Source organism: Cuculus canorus, chromosome 3 (genome assembly GCF_017976375.1).
Source record: "Cuculus canorus isolate bCucCan1 chromosome 3, bCucCan1.pri, whole genome shotgun sequence".
NCBI lineage: Eukaryota > Metazoa > Chordata > Aves > Cuculiformes > Cuculidae > Cuculus > Cuculus canorus.
Genome location: NC_071403.1, coordinates 54,894,371 through 54,910,693, shown reverse-complemented (window position 1 = coordinate 54,910,693; position 16,323 = coordinate 54,894,371). Strand labels below are relative to the sequence as shown.

At 40.8% G+C, this 16,323-nt stretch overlaps 1 protein-coding gene across 6 annotated transcripts in view; it reads right to left on the bottom strand.

Moving 5' to 3' along the window:
* The window catches only part of MAP3K4 (mitogen-activated protein kinase kinase kinase 4), a 74,889-nt gene extending 59,817 nt beyond the window's left edge, over window positions 1-15,072 (bottom strand). For 4 of the 6 annotated variants that reach the window (XM_054064205.1, XM_054064206.1, XM_054064207.1 and 1 more), the window contains exon 1: window positions 14,808-15,052. In XM_054064205.1, coding sequence (XP_053920180.1) covers window positions 14,808-14,833 — 26 coding nt within the window. In that variant the 5' untranslated portion in view covers window positions 14,834-15,052. Of the gene's footprint in view, window positions 1-14,210; window positions 14,464-14,807 lie in introns of those variants that run through there. The other 2 variants (XM_054064208.1, XM_054064204.1) reach the window with 2 other exon arrangements.
* Between the last annotated feature and the right edge of the window lie 1,251 nt (window positions 15,073-16,323).

The following is a 16,323-nucleotide window of genomic DNA, read 5'->3' as shown; positions in this document are numbered from 1 at the left end:
AAAAATAACAGACATAATGCAAGACTGTCAACCTAATCAGCACCAAAGACAACAGCAGAGGTCTTCTATTCCATTCTCCATCCCCTAACTTGTGCACAGCATGAAGGCAGCTAAGGTCACTGAAAAGACTCTCCATCCATCCTTCATAAAACTTCTACCTAGTGTAAGAGTCTAGAATGCATTTTATGTATTTTCCACTGATTTTAATATTAAAGTAGGTTTAACCACAAAACTTTTATTTTTTGTAGCAAAACAATAATAGGTCTCTACAGTACTATTTAATCAGCCTCGATTACTTTGGCCCTTTGGAAAAGATACTGCTAACACCTGAAAAGAAGTCAGAGCTCATACAAACACTAAAGATAATACATCAAAGTTCTTAAAATTCCAAGTCCAGACGGTAAGTTTAACCACTAGATGTTGCATAACTGAACGCAAGAGAAAGCATGTATCTCAGCAGGATTAGTACCTATGCCAGGACAGCCTCCGGAACAACAGCTTTCCAATCCCACATAGGATCTTTCATTGCCATTACATCTAGCAGTATCAGCAAACATTGTAGAACAGCATTACACACAGTGTTACAAAACATTTCATTATTTTAAAAATGCTGACTGGTCTTTGTAATTTCCTAAAACTCTTGAAATATATGGATTTAAATTGTTCAAAGATAAAACAGAGTTAACCCTTGCAAAGTCACAATTCCATTGCAGAACAAGACAATCAAAGTCCAGACTACCGGATCAATAGCCATCTCCTCTTCAGCCAAAAACTCCTATAAGCTCTTCCCTTTGAGTCACTTCTCGCACACATACAATTGCCCACTAAGCCAATGCTGGGGATGATCTATTTGTAAATTCATAGAGGGAAAAAAGAGAAAAGCCATCGGTTTCCATATGTAACCTCTGGGCAAGCTGAAAGACGACTTCCAGTGACAGCTTCATCTCATAAGAAAGGGTCAGAATGTAAAATGACCACAACGAGGGGTGTGCATACAATCGTGTATTAGTCCATCCTTTAAAAATAAAATATGACAAAAACAATAAATCAGTAATCATGTCAGATACCCTTTCCTATCTCCTGGACACTTGCTCTGTTCCAAATAAGATTACTTCAGTAGAGTGGCAATTGAGCACAATACCACTAATAGCTGAATCACTTTCATATGAACAAGCAACACAACACAGAGCAACAAAATTACTGTGAACAATTGAACTTCAGTACATTTTATGTTGTTCACTGACATATTAGAAAATTAAACTATTTCAAGACAATCTGTGAACTGTATCATTGCCCCACCAATGACATATCATGTGAATTCTTCACAACATTAAAAATTCCCACAAAATAATTAAATCCTTTGATCAGCTCAGGCTCCAGGGTAAAGTAGATGGCAGCAGTACCAGGTTTTAATTTCTCTTACGATATCTTTATATCCATCTGATGTTTACCTACTCAGTGTAACTACAGGGAAAGAAAAAAAGGAAAGGGAGAGAGGACTCCAAGGCCAAACAAGTCCCCAGCTGACTGAATCCTATGGATAGGCTGGAGCTCAACGTGACAAAAGGCTTCCACCTTCTCCCACAATATGGGACCCATTCCCACAGCACAGTCTTCTCATACCCACCACTCCCCACTGATACCATGCATACAACTTTCTTGCTTTAACACACAACTGGGAAGAAGAAAGCTGCCACCCTCTCACATTTTATTTCTGAAGCAGGCATGCAAATAACAACATCTAGACTCTGATAAAAGACATGGAGGCAAAGAAACATTCAGCCTAAATCAGACAGTGCAAGACAAGCATCAATATCTGATAACTTCAATATCTATTTCACTTGAAACACAAACAATATTTTACTTGCTACTATTTTTGAGGCAGACAAGGAACGTCACTCATGCACTAGTGGAGCAAGACTGACTGCTTGCAGGAAGAAATATACTTGCATACTGCCAGCCAGCAGAATAGCAGTAAGGTTTAAAAAAAAGAATAAATCAGATACTGTTCTTCCTTTGTCTTTAGTCATAGACAGAAATAAATGTCTTAATATGCAGAACAGTTACATTCTGTGCAAAGCCATGGATATATTTAATGTGTGAAATTATTTTTCTCACCTTACAGCTTTGAGAAGAAGCAGAAGTTCACCAACTATTGTAGATAAAATTTCAGAGGTGGTACTACTCAGGTGGTACCACAGCACAGCCTGCAGTCTAAGGAGAGCCCTGCAGTGAATTCGGACATGACAACCATACAGAATCACCAATACTTTTAGCTTTGTGTCCTTGCCTTGGGAAATCATGCTATTTGTGTATCTTCTATCAATCTGGTTCAATTAAGTACTATTGACCGAATATAACAAAGTAGTCTTAATTTGTACCTACACATCTTGTGAAAACAGGTGGATAAATAACAGAAAAGGATCCTGTAAATACTGAACTAGGAAAGCAGAACACAAGTTTACATCTTTTTGGACAACAGAAAAATTCTGTCTCAAGAACTCTTGCAAACAACCCTACTACAGAAAAAAATTCAGGCAGAGCACACCCTTCTGATTTTGCCAAAGACAAATCAACCACAAGAGACTAAACCACATGAAACAAAGTCATTAGTTCCATAGCTTATGGAACTATTTTTCTCAGTGATCTCACTGGCCTGGCAAGGCACAGGGTGGGGTGCCGATTCTCTAGCAGGGCCTGGCAGAGCACATCCTGTGGCACTTGTGTTATCTCAATTCCAAGACAATTTTAAACTAGGGCAAGTTACCTCATTATACAAGACCAGCAAAAACAGTTTTCCTTCTGTTTTTAAGTGAATAGCCTCTTCTAAGAGTACAATGATCAAAGCCCTTCATTAGGCTGAATGAACTGATCTTTAAATACCTTGTTTGTTTCTTGCTGTGTCTGTGTCTTCAAAACAACCTCCAATCTCACGTGTGAATTGCATACATACCTGCAGAGCGGGATCCAGTATGATTTACTTAACACCAGGACATTTTTCTTCTGGGCAATCTAGTAAGCTGTTTTTTATTTTGTTAAAAAAATACAGCATTTTTCAACAAATTTATCACAAAATGTGCAGCACTAGAAGTCACATCACAAAAGAGCAAGCCTGCTCTACGGAACCACTCTTGTTAGCAGTTAAGGAGTAATCTAACCGGAACTGGCTGGTCTGCTTAGAGAGAGGAAAGCATAGGTTGCAACTCAAGTTTTAAAATTCAGCATGCTCAGTTTAGGGTGCGAGAATTAATTGATAAGATTTGCTGCAGCTAGTTTGTATGTTTAATTATCTTGTCATATATATCTTTCTTATGCAGACGATCTCCAGGTATAATGCTTAGTTGTCTAGCAAGATGTAGCTGGTTTTAGGTCAAGAGATAACCTGTCTTAAGGCTTAGACAAAATTAATTGGTATGCTTAAGTTGTCTTGTAAGAAGTAGTTGTCTTAAGTTAAGAGATAACATGAAGAAAGTCTCCAGACATGGACGGATATTCCAAAAAATAATGAGCATTCCTTGAAGATATATGGTTCTTTGTCTAAAACAGTATATATAATACCTACTGCTTTTTTAAAAGGGTATACCTTTTTTTTAGAAGCTGAATTGTACAATAAAAGTATTAACGTCTTTGCTTCAAAGACTTTGTCCTTTTTCAATATTTTACAAGTGAATAAGGGTTTTTCACAAGGGTTTGTGTGTAAAGACGGTATCTCAAGTCCGAGCTCAAATCAATGCCAGTTAACAAAAAAAAACCTTTTAGGAGTGAAAGCCTTACTGTATAACAATGCACTAAATACACAGGGTCTGAACTAAAGCAACTACATCAGCTTACTCATGCTGGTATCAATTTTTCTCATCCAGAGGACAACAGACATACACAGTCATTCTTAGGAAACCTCTGATATTAAAACCAGTTATGATTTTAACAGATCACTGAAATAGCATTTGTCATCTTTGCACACTATTTACTTTTATGAATTAACCAAAGACTAATTAAATCTGCAAACATATAAAATGCACTGCTGGCAAACCTAAATCAGATTACAGTATTAGTTATTACACAGAATTGTTTGTTCCTAAATACAGTTGCAATCAGAGTTGGGAAGCATTAATCAAAACTAATTTATTATTTGCTACCAAGTACTGCAGGTCCTCTCCCCCACTGCCAGTGAAAACCATCCTAATCTTAATTAGGTGTACACCCAAAAAGTGAAAGCTACAAGTGTGACAACTAAAGTTACTATTTGCCAAGGACACTTTTAAGTCAATGCTTACCAGGAAAACTGGAAGTGCATAGTTTTCATGTCAGTGTATTTACAATCTGCTCCTAGCCTCAAATTTAATGAGCAGAATGCTTCTCATCAATTTTACCCTAGGAATGTATAAGGATAACCAGGATACAGGGAAACTTGCAAGAGCAGTATGGTATAAAAAACCAAACCAAACCGAAAAAAAAAACCTCACAAAAAAACACCAGACACCACGACAGCTCTGAAATGCACAAAAAAAATTAATAACCAAGAAAGTTTCCAACAATTAACCACTGTTTGTTACACCAGGGTGCATTTCAACCAGAATATGAAAAGACAGAATATTGAATTTCTTCAATTTCCATATATAGACAAGAATAGGATTTTTTTTTTTTTTAAGTAAGTCAAAGTGTTGGCAACGTACCTACCATTTCAGCTCAGTCATGAAAACAGAGATAAATCTTATAGATTTTTAAAGGCCTGAGAATGAAAATAGGAGAGAGGGAAAACTAAGGCAAGAAATTTGAAGCAGCAGGACAGGGAGCAAAAAATCTGGTAGCTGTTGCTGTCAATGTAGGCCATAGGCTGCTGGAAAAAATACAGTCATTTATCATTAAAAATAAGTTAACAAATGAAAATACTACTGAATATTGCAGGAGGACACGTTAAAATTAAGTAGGTTAAAGTCACCCTGAAGAATATGAATTGTAACCATTATAAACTTTTTGCAGTTTACTGAAGCATTATTCCAACTTTCAAAATTTATAACAATCAATAATAAGAAGTTATGCTAAAAACTGTCAGGTGTATGAGGGAAACATTTTAATCTTCCCTTTATATCATCTACCCTTAGTCCTTATAAGCAGGAATTTGCAGGAATTTGGCACTTACATAACTAACTCAGATTCAGCCACTGCTTATCAGCCCACACACAGCTTAGAAGCTTGCTGGGAATCAGAGCAGTAGAGGTCAAGTGATTGGACTGCAAGCACATAGCAATAAATTTGAGTTAGGCAATTACAATGCAGTAGACAGGATAATCTCACTCACCACTGCAATTAGAAGCTGTGCACTGCACAGGCTGCTGCTGTAAACAGCTTCCTGCAGTTTCAAAGACATTACACCACTCACACATCAGTAAGGCTCTTTCTCAACACTTCCTATGGCATCCCGCCATTTCCATGAAGAGAACTGCAAGATGTGTACAAGGTCCACCACCGAATTACCAAGTACTTGTTCTTGACACTCGGTGCCTTTGTTTTAAAGGCAAAGTGTTTATGTTTCAAATGTAAGCTCTTTAACAGGGATTCAGCTTGCTAATTTAAGTACATAGGAAGACAAGGCTTCATTAGCCTGTTCATGGTAAAGCACGTTGTCAATTAGCTAAGGCAGCAGAAAACACAGGCATTACATATTGACAATCAAACCTTTTTTAAAGATAAGGCAGCTCTCCTGAAATGCCATTGCAACCATTCTATTTCAAAGATAAACAACATTCTGATAAGAGCATAATTACAAATTGGCATCATCCTGCAGCTGCTGGTATTGCAAAGTGAAACCACGATTTTTAGGTAACCATCTTTGCATCTGTTAATATTGAAAAACAAAGCCACTTAAACACCACACACACACCCCTCCATGGAATCAGCAGCTCTAACTTCTGTGAGGCAGTACTGGGTTTCATTTTATCTGTGTAGTCCTGGAGAATGTGGCAGTACTCCTGGTCCAACAGCACACAGAAAATATTCCTGCTTGGCATGTGAATACTGATGGTTTTGAGCAAGGAATCAGAAGAAGTATCTGTTACCTGCCGCCTTCTCAGATTTTAGAGAGAACAAGAGCACACAGGCCCACGCCACATCCCACTAGTAGAATAAAAATCACTGGATGCAATTCTGAGCTGGAAGGCAAAGCAGTAACAAGAGCCCCGGTATTCCACGTCTCCAGCTCACCAGGATCTTGCAGACATTACTTTAGGAAAGAAGCATCTGGATAACTTAATGAAGCCTGGCAGAAGGACACCTGACACTATCACAGAATCACAGAATGGCCAGGGTTGGAAGGGACCTGGGGAGATCACCTAGTCCAACCCCCCCTGCTAAAGTAGGTTCACCTAGAGCAGTTGCATAGGACCCCATCCAGGTGGGTTTTGATTATCTCCAGAAATGGAAATTCCACCTCTCTGGGCTGCCTGCTCCAATGCTCTGTCAGTCTCACAGTAAAGACATTTTTTCTTCATGTTCAGATGGAACTTCCTGTACTCTAGTTTGTGCCCACTGACCCTTGTCCTGTCGCTAGGCTCAGCTGAGAAGAGTCCAGCCCCTTCCTCTTGCCACCCACCATCTAGATGTTTGTAAGTAATCTCACAGTGGAAAAGTGGAACCTCAGAGTATCATCTCTTCTGGCATGAGGGCTGTTTTAAAAAAGCCACGGAGGTAGCACAGAATAAAAACACTGTTCTCTAAAGTACTTACTGCCCTTGCAACCCTTCCTTCATCTGGTACAGGGAAGCATGATTGTCAACCCCCTTCCTTTCTCAGGACTGTTTTTCAGGCACGGTTCTCTAACTCAATTTCTATAGCCCTATAATCTACTCCTATGATCAACCTTGCATCTGCGGTATTCATCTCTTCTACAGCACGTGGCTAATCCTACCTAAATGCATCCATTTCCCATCTCTTCTGAAAGCTAAGACATAAATATTTATAAGGGTCACATTCAACCTTTCATCGATTTCTCTAACCATAAAAGCTAATATCATATAAGACACAGCAATGTCAAGGCTAAAATGACTAGGAAAAAAAAAATAATTGAAACAACTTAAAATTAGAAGAAAGTCTAAATGAGAAGAGACGCTAAAGATAATGCAATGTAAGGAAAGTAAAAAATATTTTGTCATGTTATCATCATAAAACACATCCTACATCACTACATTTTTCCTCCCAGAGGAATCGCAGGAAGGTAGGATATGTGATCAATTGCCTCTATAGTTATATATTCTAGGAATGACCAACCACCATTCTGGGGAAAAAAGATGGCACATGGCCAGAGAGACAGGTGCAGAATTTACTTAAAAGTAATTTCACCTTTTACTGTTGACGGATAAAAAGAAAAAAAAAAGCACTTGTATGTTTCAGCAAGGAAGTCTGCAAGTTTTACAGAACCTAAGTTTTTATTAGAACAGCTTACAGCAGAGAAGCTTGTAAGAGCACAAAACCCATTAATATTAAAAAACTTTTAAAATCGAGTATGAAATGTAATGAAGCTTACTCACACAATTTTCTGCAGGGATAAAGTAAAGAGCCTCAGAAATTACCAAGACTATAATCACAGTAAGCTGACAAAAAGAGGACCCTGTTCCAGTGCACCTTTTGTCCCCCACATTGCATTTCCCTACTTTCTCTACACAGAAGCCAGTAATCACAAGAACTTGATCAACAACTCGATAGGGAAAAAACATATTAATTTTTCGGTGCATCAGTCACCCATCAGATCAATAGGCTGAAGTGAAAACTCTACGAACAGGTCACTGCTAGACCCAGAAAGAATGCAGTGGAGGAGTTTATCTTTCTCTTGGGGAAGAGGCTGGGGGAAGAAAGCAACCTGCTGTCCAAACACATTGAGTGTAATGTGAAATTGTGCCCTCCGTCACTCTCTTCTGGCTGCAGGTGAAGCAGTTTATAAGATGACTGTTCTTTCTGCTTTCCACTAACCCTCTGCCAGCAGTGCCAGCTCCCAAGATGAACAGGTATACCTGAAAGTACCATGATTCTTCACTGATGCTGCTGAAACAATCCAGCTTAGCCAGAGTGTCTTTGTTAGCAGGATTTTTCCAATTTCAAACACTTTAATTTTGATTAGACAACCAAATACACTTAATGTTAAGCTAGCAAGTTTCATATGGTAGATATTCCTAGTTCAGGGGGAGAACAGAGGATGTTAGGAGATGAAAACAGCAATCTCTAGTCTGGGTCAGCTGCAAAACCAATGCAATTTTTTTTGACTTCCAGAGAAGATAGAAGCAGAATACTTGGACAGGAAGATGCTTAAGGTAACACCTATATCTCTACCAAGAGCCGATCAAATTACACAACCTAAAAACAAGGGCTTGTCACCATAGAAATGATTACAGAAACACTAGAACTTAATTAGTAAACAGTCAAAATGTAATACAAGCCCTGTATAGCCATGGTTTGCTCAGTATTTACACCTTGTTTATCTTTGAAGACTAACCTGTAGCACAGCTGCACAGATGCAAACATCCAATGCTGCTATGAAGGCCTGACCTGCACCTTACCACCTGTTTGCAGACTATGGGTATACACTACAACAGCCTTGCTAACAGTTAAGCACCAAGTACAATAAATCCCACATCAGCTCAGGCCTGAGAGAAGTATAAGGCAAGCAATTCTGCTGCAGGATCAGCAGTGGTATGCAGGAAGACTTCACTGTGATAAAACAACCACTATTCCTGCATAAATCTACAAGTAAAAAAGATGTCATTGGGGGAAAAGACTAATGTAAAGCTTAGAGCTACACAGTTAATCTTTACTTGATCCTAACAACATCTTTTGCCTCTTGGTAACTCTCAATTAAGCTGTTTAATTAGAAGAGAAAGATCAAGTAAGTGCGAACATGCTTGATTTCTACAGTAGATGTCAAGCACATGTCTGATCGTAGCCAGTTCCCCCAGTACAAAGTTCCTTACAGCACTACTGTACTGACTGACAACATTTATTTCAAAATAGAAATTCAAATAAAATCTTGTTTCTTAAGATCTGGAAACTACCACAGTCAGTCTTGCAAATTACTAACACATTGACACTTTTCCCAAAATTATTCTATATTCTTGGGCAGAAACTTCTAAGTGCTTTGATACCATATTTACAACCAAGACAGTCATGGAAAAATGTAAAAAAGGCTATTCAAACAGCAGAGAAGTGCTGAAGCATCTTTTGACTGACTATAAAAATATTATAAACTTCAAAATGACAAAAATAAATTAAGGAAAATGCAAATTGGTATTCATCCTATCTTCTTATTGCAAGCAGTGATTAGAGCTATTGAGACCTATTTAAATGATCTAAGGAAGCAATCTTTTCCGCAAGTTACACCAACTAGCAGTAAGTATAAAAAAAATAAATAAAATCAAGCTCTTACAACAGTTTTGGCAGTTCTTCATGTTCTCATCTCAGAAAAAAATAATAATTGGAATTTCCTGTTCTTTTTTAATACTGAATTTGGAAACCGAGAAAGGTTAACTATTTTTCCCATCTTGGATTATTATAAAAATTTTCATACACGTCTGTATTATGACATAACAGCATTTACAGAATATGTATGTACATTCAGCTACGAGCTCTTTTCTCCCTCTTCACAAATACATTATTTTATTAAAACTATGCCATGTGTTATTTCAGCAAGAAAGAAACAGATCTAAGTAGTTCTGACATTGATCTATAATGTGTAAAAAAGTGTGAAAACGTTGAAGGGTTTTTGTCCAGTATCCACATTTAAGCCTACCAGGTGAAGCTGCAAACGGATCAAAGGTCAGAACTGTAGGAACAGGAGACAAGAGAGGTTCACACAGCCCAGCTAATATCCAGTTCTCCTCTCTTCTCCAATACCTCACAACACCAAAATAATGTGTTCAATCACCATGTTCCATCCTTAGTGCTACTTTTTCAACCTCAACTACACAACGATATCCTAACTCATCTTTGGGAAAAACATATTTTTTAACACTGAAATTTCCAAGAACAGCACTGATTTTTTTTTTTTTTTTTAATGAGAAGTTCTGAAATATGTTTTCATCACTAAAGTAAACACGGCTGAGCCACATACATAGCACAGTATAAACCCAATGGAAAAGTGCTGCAAGTTAGTTCTTGGCACCTTCACAGACCCCGAAGCCTCAAGCTACCTCCTCCTCTTCCCCCCCAAAAAGGTATATTTAATTAAGAACTACTTATGAAAAATCAATACTAGCAAAGCTGGATGTATTTAAGCCACACCAGAAAAAGTTACATACTACTAGGAAAAGAGATACTATGACAGAATGTGTTAGGCTGCCAGGCTCAACTATATCATACACAACAGTGATAAACTGGGAAAGACACAGACCTAGGATAAAAGGAAGTCTGTAATAGCCATTCTTCCCTAACTCTCACGTGCACAACCTTTACTCTTTTGGCTGATTCCTAGATAAGAAAATCCTACCACCAACTGATTCTGATCCCAAAGTTTCAGTTTATCTTTCAGATTAAGTCAAAGTTTACAAGAACTTTGAAGGTAAAGCATTAAGCTAAACATGTTTTTTAGTGGAAGCACTGGATGCTGGACTACTAGTCCATGACCTTTGTAAATCCAGGCAATGCAATGGAGCTGCAGTACTCCGTGCTATCTGGAGCATCCCAAATGCTCAATGGACATGTCCACAGAGAGTTCTACAGCACAGCTGAGAAAAAACCCACGCATATGGAACTGTAGCCTTGTTATCACTTACTGGATGGATGTTTCATGGTTATAATGGTAAAAAACTTTACAAATACTGATCTCAGAGAAGCCATCAGTAAATAAACCCAGCAGCACACATAAGTCGAGAGCAGAATAAGTCATACACGTATACCACATTAGAAAGCAACACACGACAGACATCACCACTGAATGTTAACAGGGCACAGAAGGAACAGAATGAATGTCCTCCTTGAACCCCATGACAGCAGGAAACATTCCTCAGGACAATAAAGTCGCATCCTGTCTTGTCTGGATCCAGAATAAAGCTGATCGAGGTTCATGGCAAGCTGATGTGATTTTACATACATGGTTCTTGGACTGGACATGTGTGAACATTTGACAATTCAATAATGCTCAAACTGAAGTGTTCAGAGCAAAAACTCTGGTTTGTCTTTATGTTTGCAGTTGGCCAAGGGACAGTTATCAGCTCTTTACATGTAAAAGCTTCCAAGTTATTTTTAAAAATTCCAAAATTATTTAATCAATAGATTGCATGATAAACAGCATCAATACAGTTTACACTTGAAAGCAGAAGAAAACTTAAAGAAACTAATAGCCCTGCAAACACAAGTGGTATGTACAACAGCAAATCCAACCACACAGCTAAAGAAATACAGGCAAAGATACAAGGATCTTCTGTCCAGAGATCAACATACTACTTGACTAACAGTGGGTAGTATAAAAAAAATTTCTTCTACATTTAGTTTAGATGCAGTTTAAAAGAACGATTTGTATGTAACTTAAGAAATGTGGTTGTCATGGAAGCTTCCATATAAGCTAAAAAAACCCCAATTTGCTCCCTAAAATAAAAATTACTGCATATCCCTTATCCTTGCCTTTAAATTCAGTAGATCTGTTTTTCATTACAGCACCGTTTGCATTCCACAAGGGCCAATATCACTAGCTTACATAATAGTAAAATCAACCTTGACACAGACAACACTAATTAACAGACATAAAAACAACTCAAGCAGTCATACAACGCAGACTAATCCTTGCTGCTACAAACGCCAAAGACATCTCATCTAGCACTTCATGAGTGTCTGAGTGTAGGTTAAGCCATCAGTCATTCATCCCAACCTTGTAAATGTAAACAAGAAAGTGCAATACATGAAGAACAGAGATTACCTCTTACCTCATTTAAATGCATGAAAAAAAAAAAAAAGTAACCGAAAAAAGCATAGTAAAACTCTATGCACTTAAAGCTGTGATCCTAAGTTAGTAAAATAATTGTAAACTCTTTCACTGCTAATACACTTACTTATACAGACAGTTTGGCAAACGGAAAAACAGGTTGAGCACAATTCATGATGTGACCTCAAACTTCCCCCCAACAACAGATGCTGCAGACTGACAGACCAATTCATTGTCGTCCTACAGCCAACAAATCTGACAGACCACTGAAAAATTCCCCAGAATTTTTCCCCAGAAAAAATAACAGAGGAAGTCTCCATGTTATTCACAGTTCTGTCCCACTTTAATCACAGCCTTGCTTCTTCCCTCACCCCTTCCACTGGATGTATGTCAAGAGAAAAGAGGGTTACAAGCAACGGAGGCAAAAGTTGAGAGTAGCTCTACAGCTCTTCATGCCTTTACAATGCCACCAAATTTGGCATCCCAGAAATGGGAACGCTTAAGGCCTCATTTTTCTCTCTAGTAGATTTTGTGCCAGAAATTTCTTGAAAATGATGAAGATTGGCCTCGGAAAACTTAAAGCCTGTAGGACATAATCATGAAGCAACAAACATGTACCTATTTTAATTAGTGTTCTAAATTATCTAAGTGAAAACATCTTATCTTGAAAACTTTATTTGCTTTGTACAAGGACTGACACTTAAATGTGAATTCTTCCCAAAACTTTTTAGTGCTATCTTTTCATTTATCCGAAACCACAGCAGGCTGACCAATGTCCAAGTGCAATCTGTTTCAACAGCAACATCTGCTCACAAGTTCTCCAAATACTGTTCAGTCTAGAGCTGCCTTACCTCTCCCCCCACCCCAAAGTGTTTGTTCCAAGAAAGAAAGGAAGACCTGGGAAAAACAGTTTGTTTTTGGAGGGGGATTCTCAATTACATGCTTTGGAAGATCTAGAACCAAGAACTGCATAATTCAAAAAAGCCATAAACACATTGTATGCTTGCCTTATATTTGCAAGGCCGAACACCTATGATAACTCCAACATTAAAATCGACTTTAATCGTGTTTGAAAAAGCCTCAGACATTTTACTCCTGTATTACATTTAAGAGAAAGCAAGTACTGCATAAAATCAGACAAGCAGTTCTGTTCCAAACCAGATGTGAAATTGGTACACAAAGTACACACAGAAGTGAATCACAGTAGAGTGCACGCATTACCCTACACAAATTAAGGTTACCTAATTATTTTGAGACATCTCCCTCCCACCCACTAGCTCACACTGAAATAACTAATTCAATTTTCATTCGCTGGGTAAAGTTGCCACCACACTATCCACACCCATATCCGACTCATATAAACTGTTTTTTAATAAGCAGAATCCAGCAGAGGTCAGAAATGGCTCTAGACAGGAAATGCCTGGGTGTTTTCCATTCAGGCACTGCAGATTACTCTTGTGCATGAAGACAGCTCAAGTCTAGGGTCATGCTGTTGTACAAACTTACTTTTAAATCATTTTCTGCTTAACTTGCACTATTAGTCTTTGCAGATACTGTAAAAAGGAACTTGGAAGGTTATGAATCCGGTTCCCCTACTGGGATTTCTATTTCATAATATTTCTGTTAAATCTAATTAACTGTTATATACCTTCTAGTTTTGGCATTCTCATGACACAAGAAGACCAAATAATTAAAATACATTAACGGAAACTTAAAACAGGCATTTTTCAACTCCATAACCTTGATCCAAACTGGAGTGCATCACCACTTCCCTTGCACTACATTAGTACAGAACAGTAGCTTGCAATATCTGAGAATGATGCCAGGAATGTGACAGCAAGAAGCTTTTTTGCACAGCACACCTGGAATACAACATGCCTGACTACCGCCTTACAGTCCTAATTGATCACATAAGGGTTTTTAAAAAACGTTTCCTGAATGCCTCCTAGTGAGAAGTGAAGCGCATCAACAGGATGTTATTTTAAAAGGAGAAATAATTGTCAGGGAATTAATAACTTGGATTTTTGCAACACTTCTACAGCCAGCTGGAAACACTAAACCATGAATTAATTTGCATCCCCATCTCTCAGCAGGGCACAAATGGAGACTTGCAAAAAGCCAATCTGCAGGTCAGCACATTCAGGAGGTAACAGCAGTTGCAAAAAAGTTAGAAGCGTCATAACACTAGCCCTCTTTGTGAAAGACTCCTTTACGTTCCCCCCAAACCGTATCTTCTGACAAATACTGACTGCAAGAATCAATGCTCCAAGATCCTGCTTGGTTTATCGGTGCGCCAAGAGAACCTCATTACCTGGCTTTAATCGCGGCTGCCATAAACAGGAGACACCCTTCTAGCAGGCAAAGGTTTTATCGCTGCAGCTCACAAGCCAAGGAGCGCAGATCACACTTCGTCAGCTTCCCCGGGGGCTCCGACAGCTGCTCCCCCTCCTCTCCTCACGCTTTTCAACCCCCTCACTGCCGACAAAAAGATGTCCCCGGGGCAGTGGCAAGGCAGGGTCTCGGGGACACCCCCCTTTGCTCCTTCTGCTCAACTAAGGGGGAAGGAAACGATTTGATTTTAATTGCAAACTGCCCACAAAACACTGCCTTACCCACTGCCGCCACTAGAGATTACTTATCAAAGCGCTTTCGCGCTGGGTGGGCGCTTTATAGAAGCGCTGAAGCAGCAGCCGACGAAGCTTCTGCAGCACGAAGGGATCGGAGGGGATGGGGGGAGGTTAAAATCGCACCCGCAGTAACGCGAGGCTCCCGGTGCCTCCGTGGGGGCAGGAGGGGCGTCGGTACTGTCCCGTCCCCGTCGCCCCCCCCCGCCGATCACAATCTGGCAGTAGGCGGGCAGCGCCGCTCTCCGCGCGCGGCTCCCTATTTGGCAGCGCTGGGTACTGACCTCCCCGGCGGCGGCGGCTCCTCCATGGCAGCGGCGGGCAGCAGCGCGGGGGCGGCTCTCACGCGTGCAGCGAGGCCGGCATGGCAGCGGATCGCAGTGCACGGCCCGGTCCGGCCCGCTGCGGCGTCAGGCTTGCAGCGAGAAGAGGAGGGGGGTTTGTTAAGGTGGCGGTGATGGTGGCGGCTGGGGGGGTCCCTAACCGGCTGCAGAAACTCGGCGGCGAAGAGCCGCCCGCGCGGCCGCCATCTTGGAAGCAGGCGGTGAGGGCAGCGAAGCCGGGAGCATCACTACGGCGAGCGAGGAGGGACCGGCCGCACCGGAGGCGCTCGCTCCGCCGCGGCCGGGCGGGGGCTGCCCCCGACTCAAGTGGCCGGGGCACGGCGTGTCCCTCTCGGGATGCGAGGCGGGATGGACAAAGCTTCCCCGCGGAGCCCTGGGAGGGGCTGCCTTTATTCCGGCGCCGGGCGGTGGTGCAGGCGCGGCGGGAGCTGGCGCCGGGCTCCCTCCCACCAGTGGCATCGGCTGCCATTCGCCACGGGGGGCGAATTTGCACAGCTGCAGCGGCCGGGAGAGGGGAGAATCTGGTTACTGAGAGGAGGGAAAGCGGGAGAGGGGATGTTTGTCAGGAGCGGCAGGAACAGGGCGAGGGGGAATGGTTTTAAACTGAAATAGGGGAGATTTGAGAGTGGTGAGGCACTGTCACAGGTTGCCCAGGGAAGCTGTGGCTGCCCCATCCTTGGAGGTGTTCGAGGCCAGGTTGGATGGAGCTTTGAACAGCCTGAAATAGTGAGAGGTGCCTCTGCCCATGGCAGGGGGCATGGAATTGGATGATCTTTAAGGTCCCTTCCAGCGCAAGCCATTCTGTGATTCGGTGTTTCTAGGGGGGTTTGCCTCAGCAGGGAGCGGCTCCTTGCATGATGGCCAGTGGGTGCTGCGGCTGGGGCTCCCACAGCCTCCTCCAGCACAGGCCCTTAGGGTCTGCTTGGGGGGAAAAGGAGCAGCGGTGCTCATAGCTTAGCAGGCAAAACCAAAAGAAGTAGGCATCATTTATTCTGCTACTTACAGGGCAACTCATTTCATTCATAAACCTCGTCTTTCTAAAGCCTCCAGCAACACTAGCCGTGGGCCTTGGACAGAGAATTTGTGCCACATTATCCATTTGGAAACACAGGGAGTAAAAATGTAATTTCCTGAACTATAGTTTGGCTGAAATACCCACGTTAACGCCCTACCAAGGCAGAAAATGCCATTTAATTGTCTCAATCAGTGAGAGAGAGCCTCATCTTTTGTTTTACATGATTGGAATCAGAGCACCAAACCTTGGCATCAGTAATGTGTAGAGAAACACTCTATGTTACCTCTTGGACAGGAATCAGTGCTAGATTCTGCTTCATTCAGAGTTCCCATAGTAAACCAACTGTACAGGAAAATTACATAGTTTTCTAGCCTGACATTAAAGTTCAGCTGTAAAGTCACTGTTCATGATATAAAGTTGTCTATGCATTTCCCCATGTTT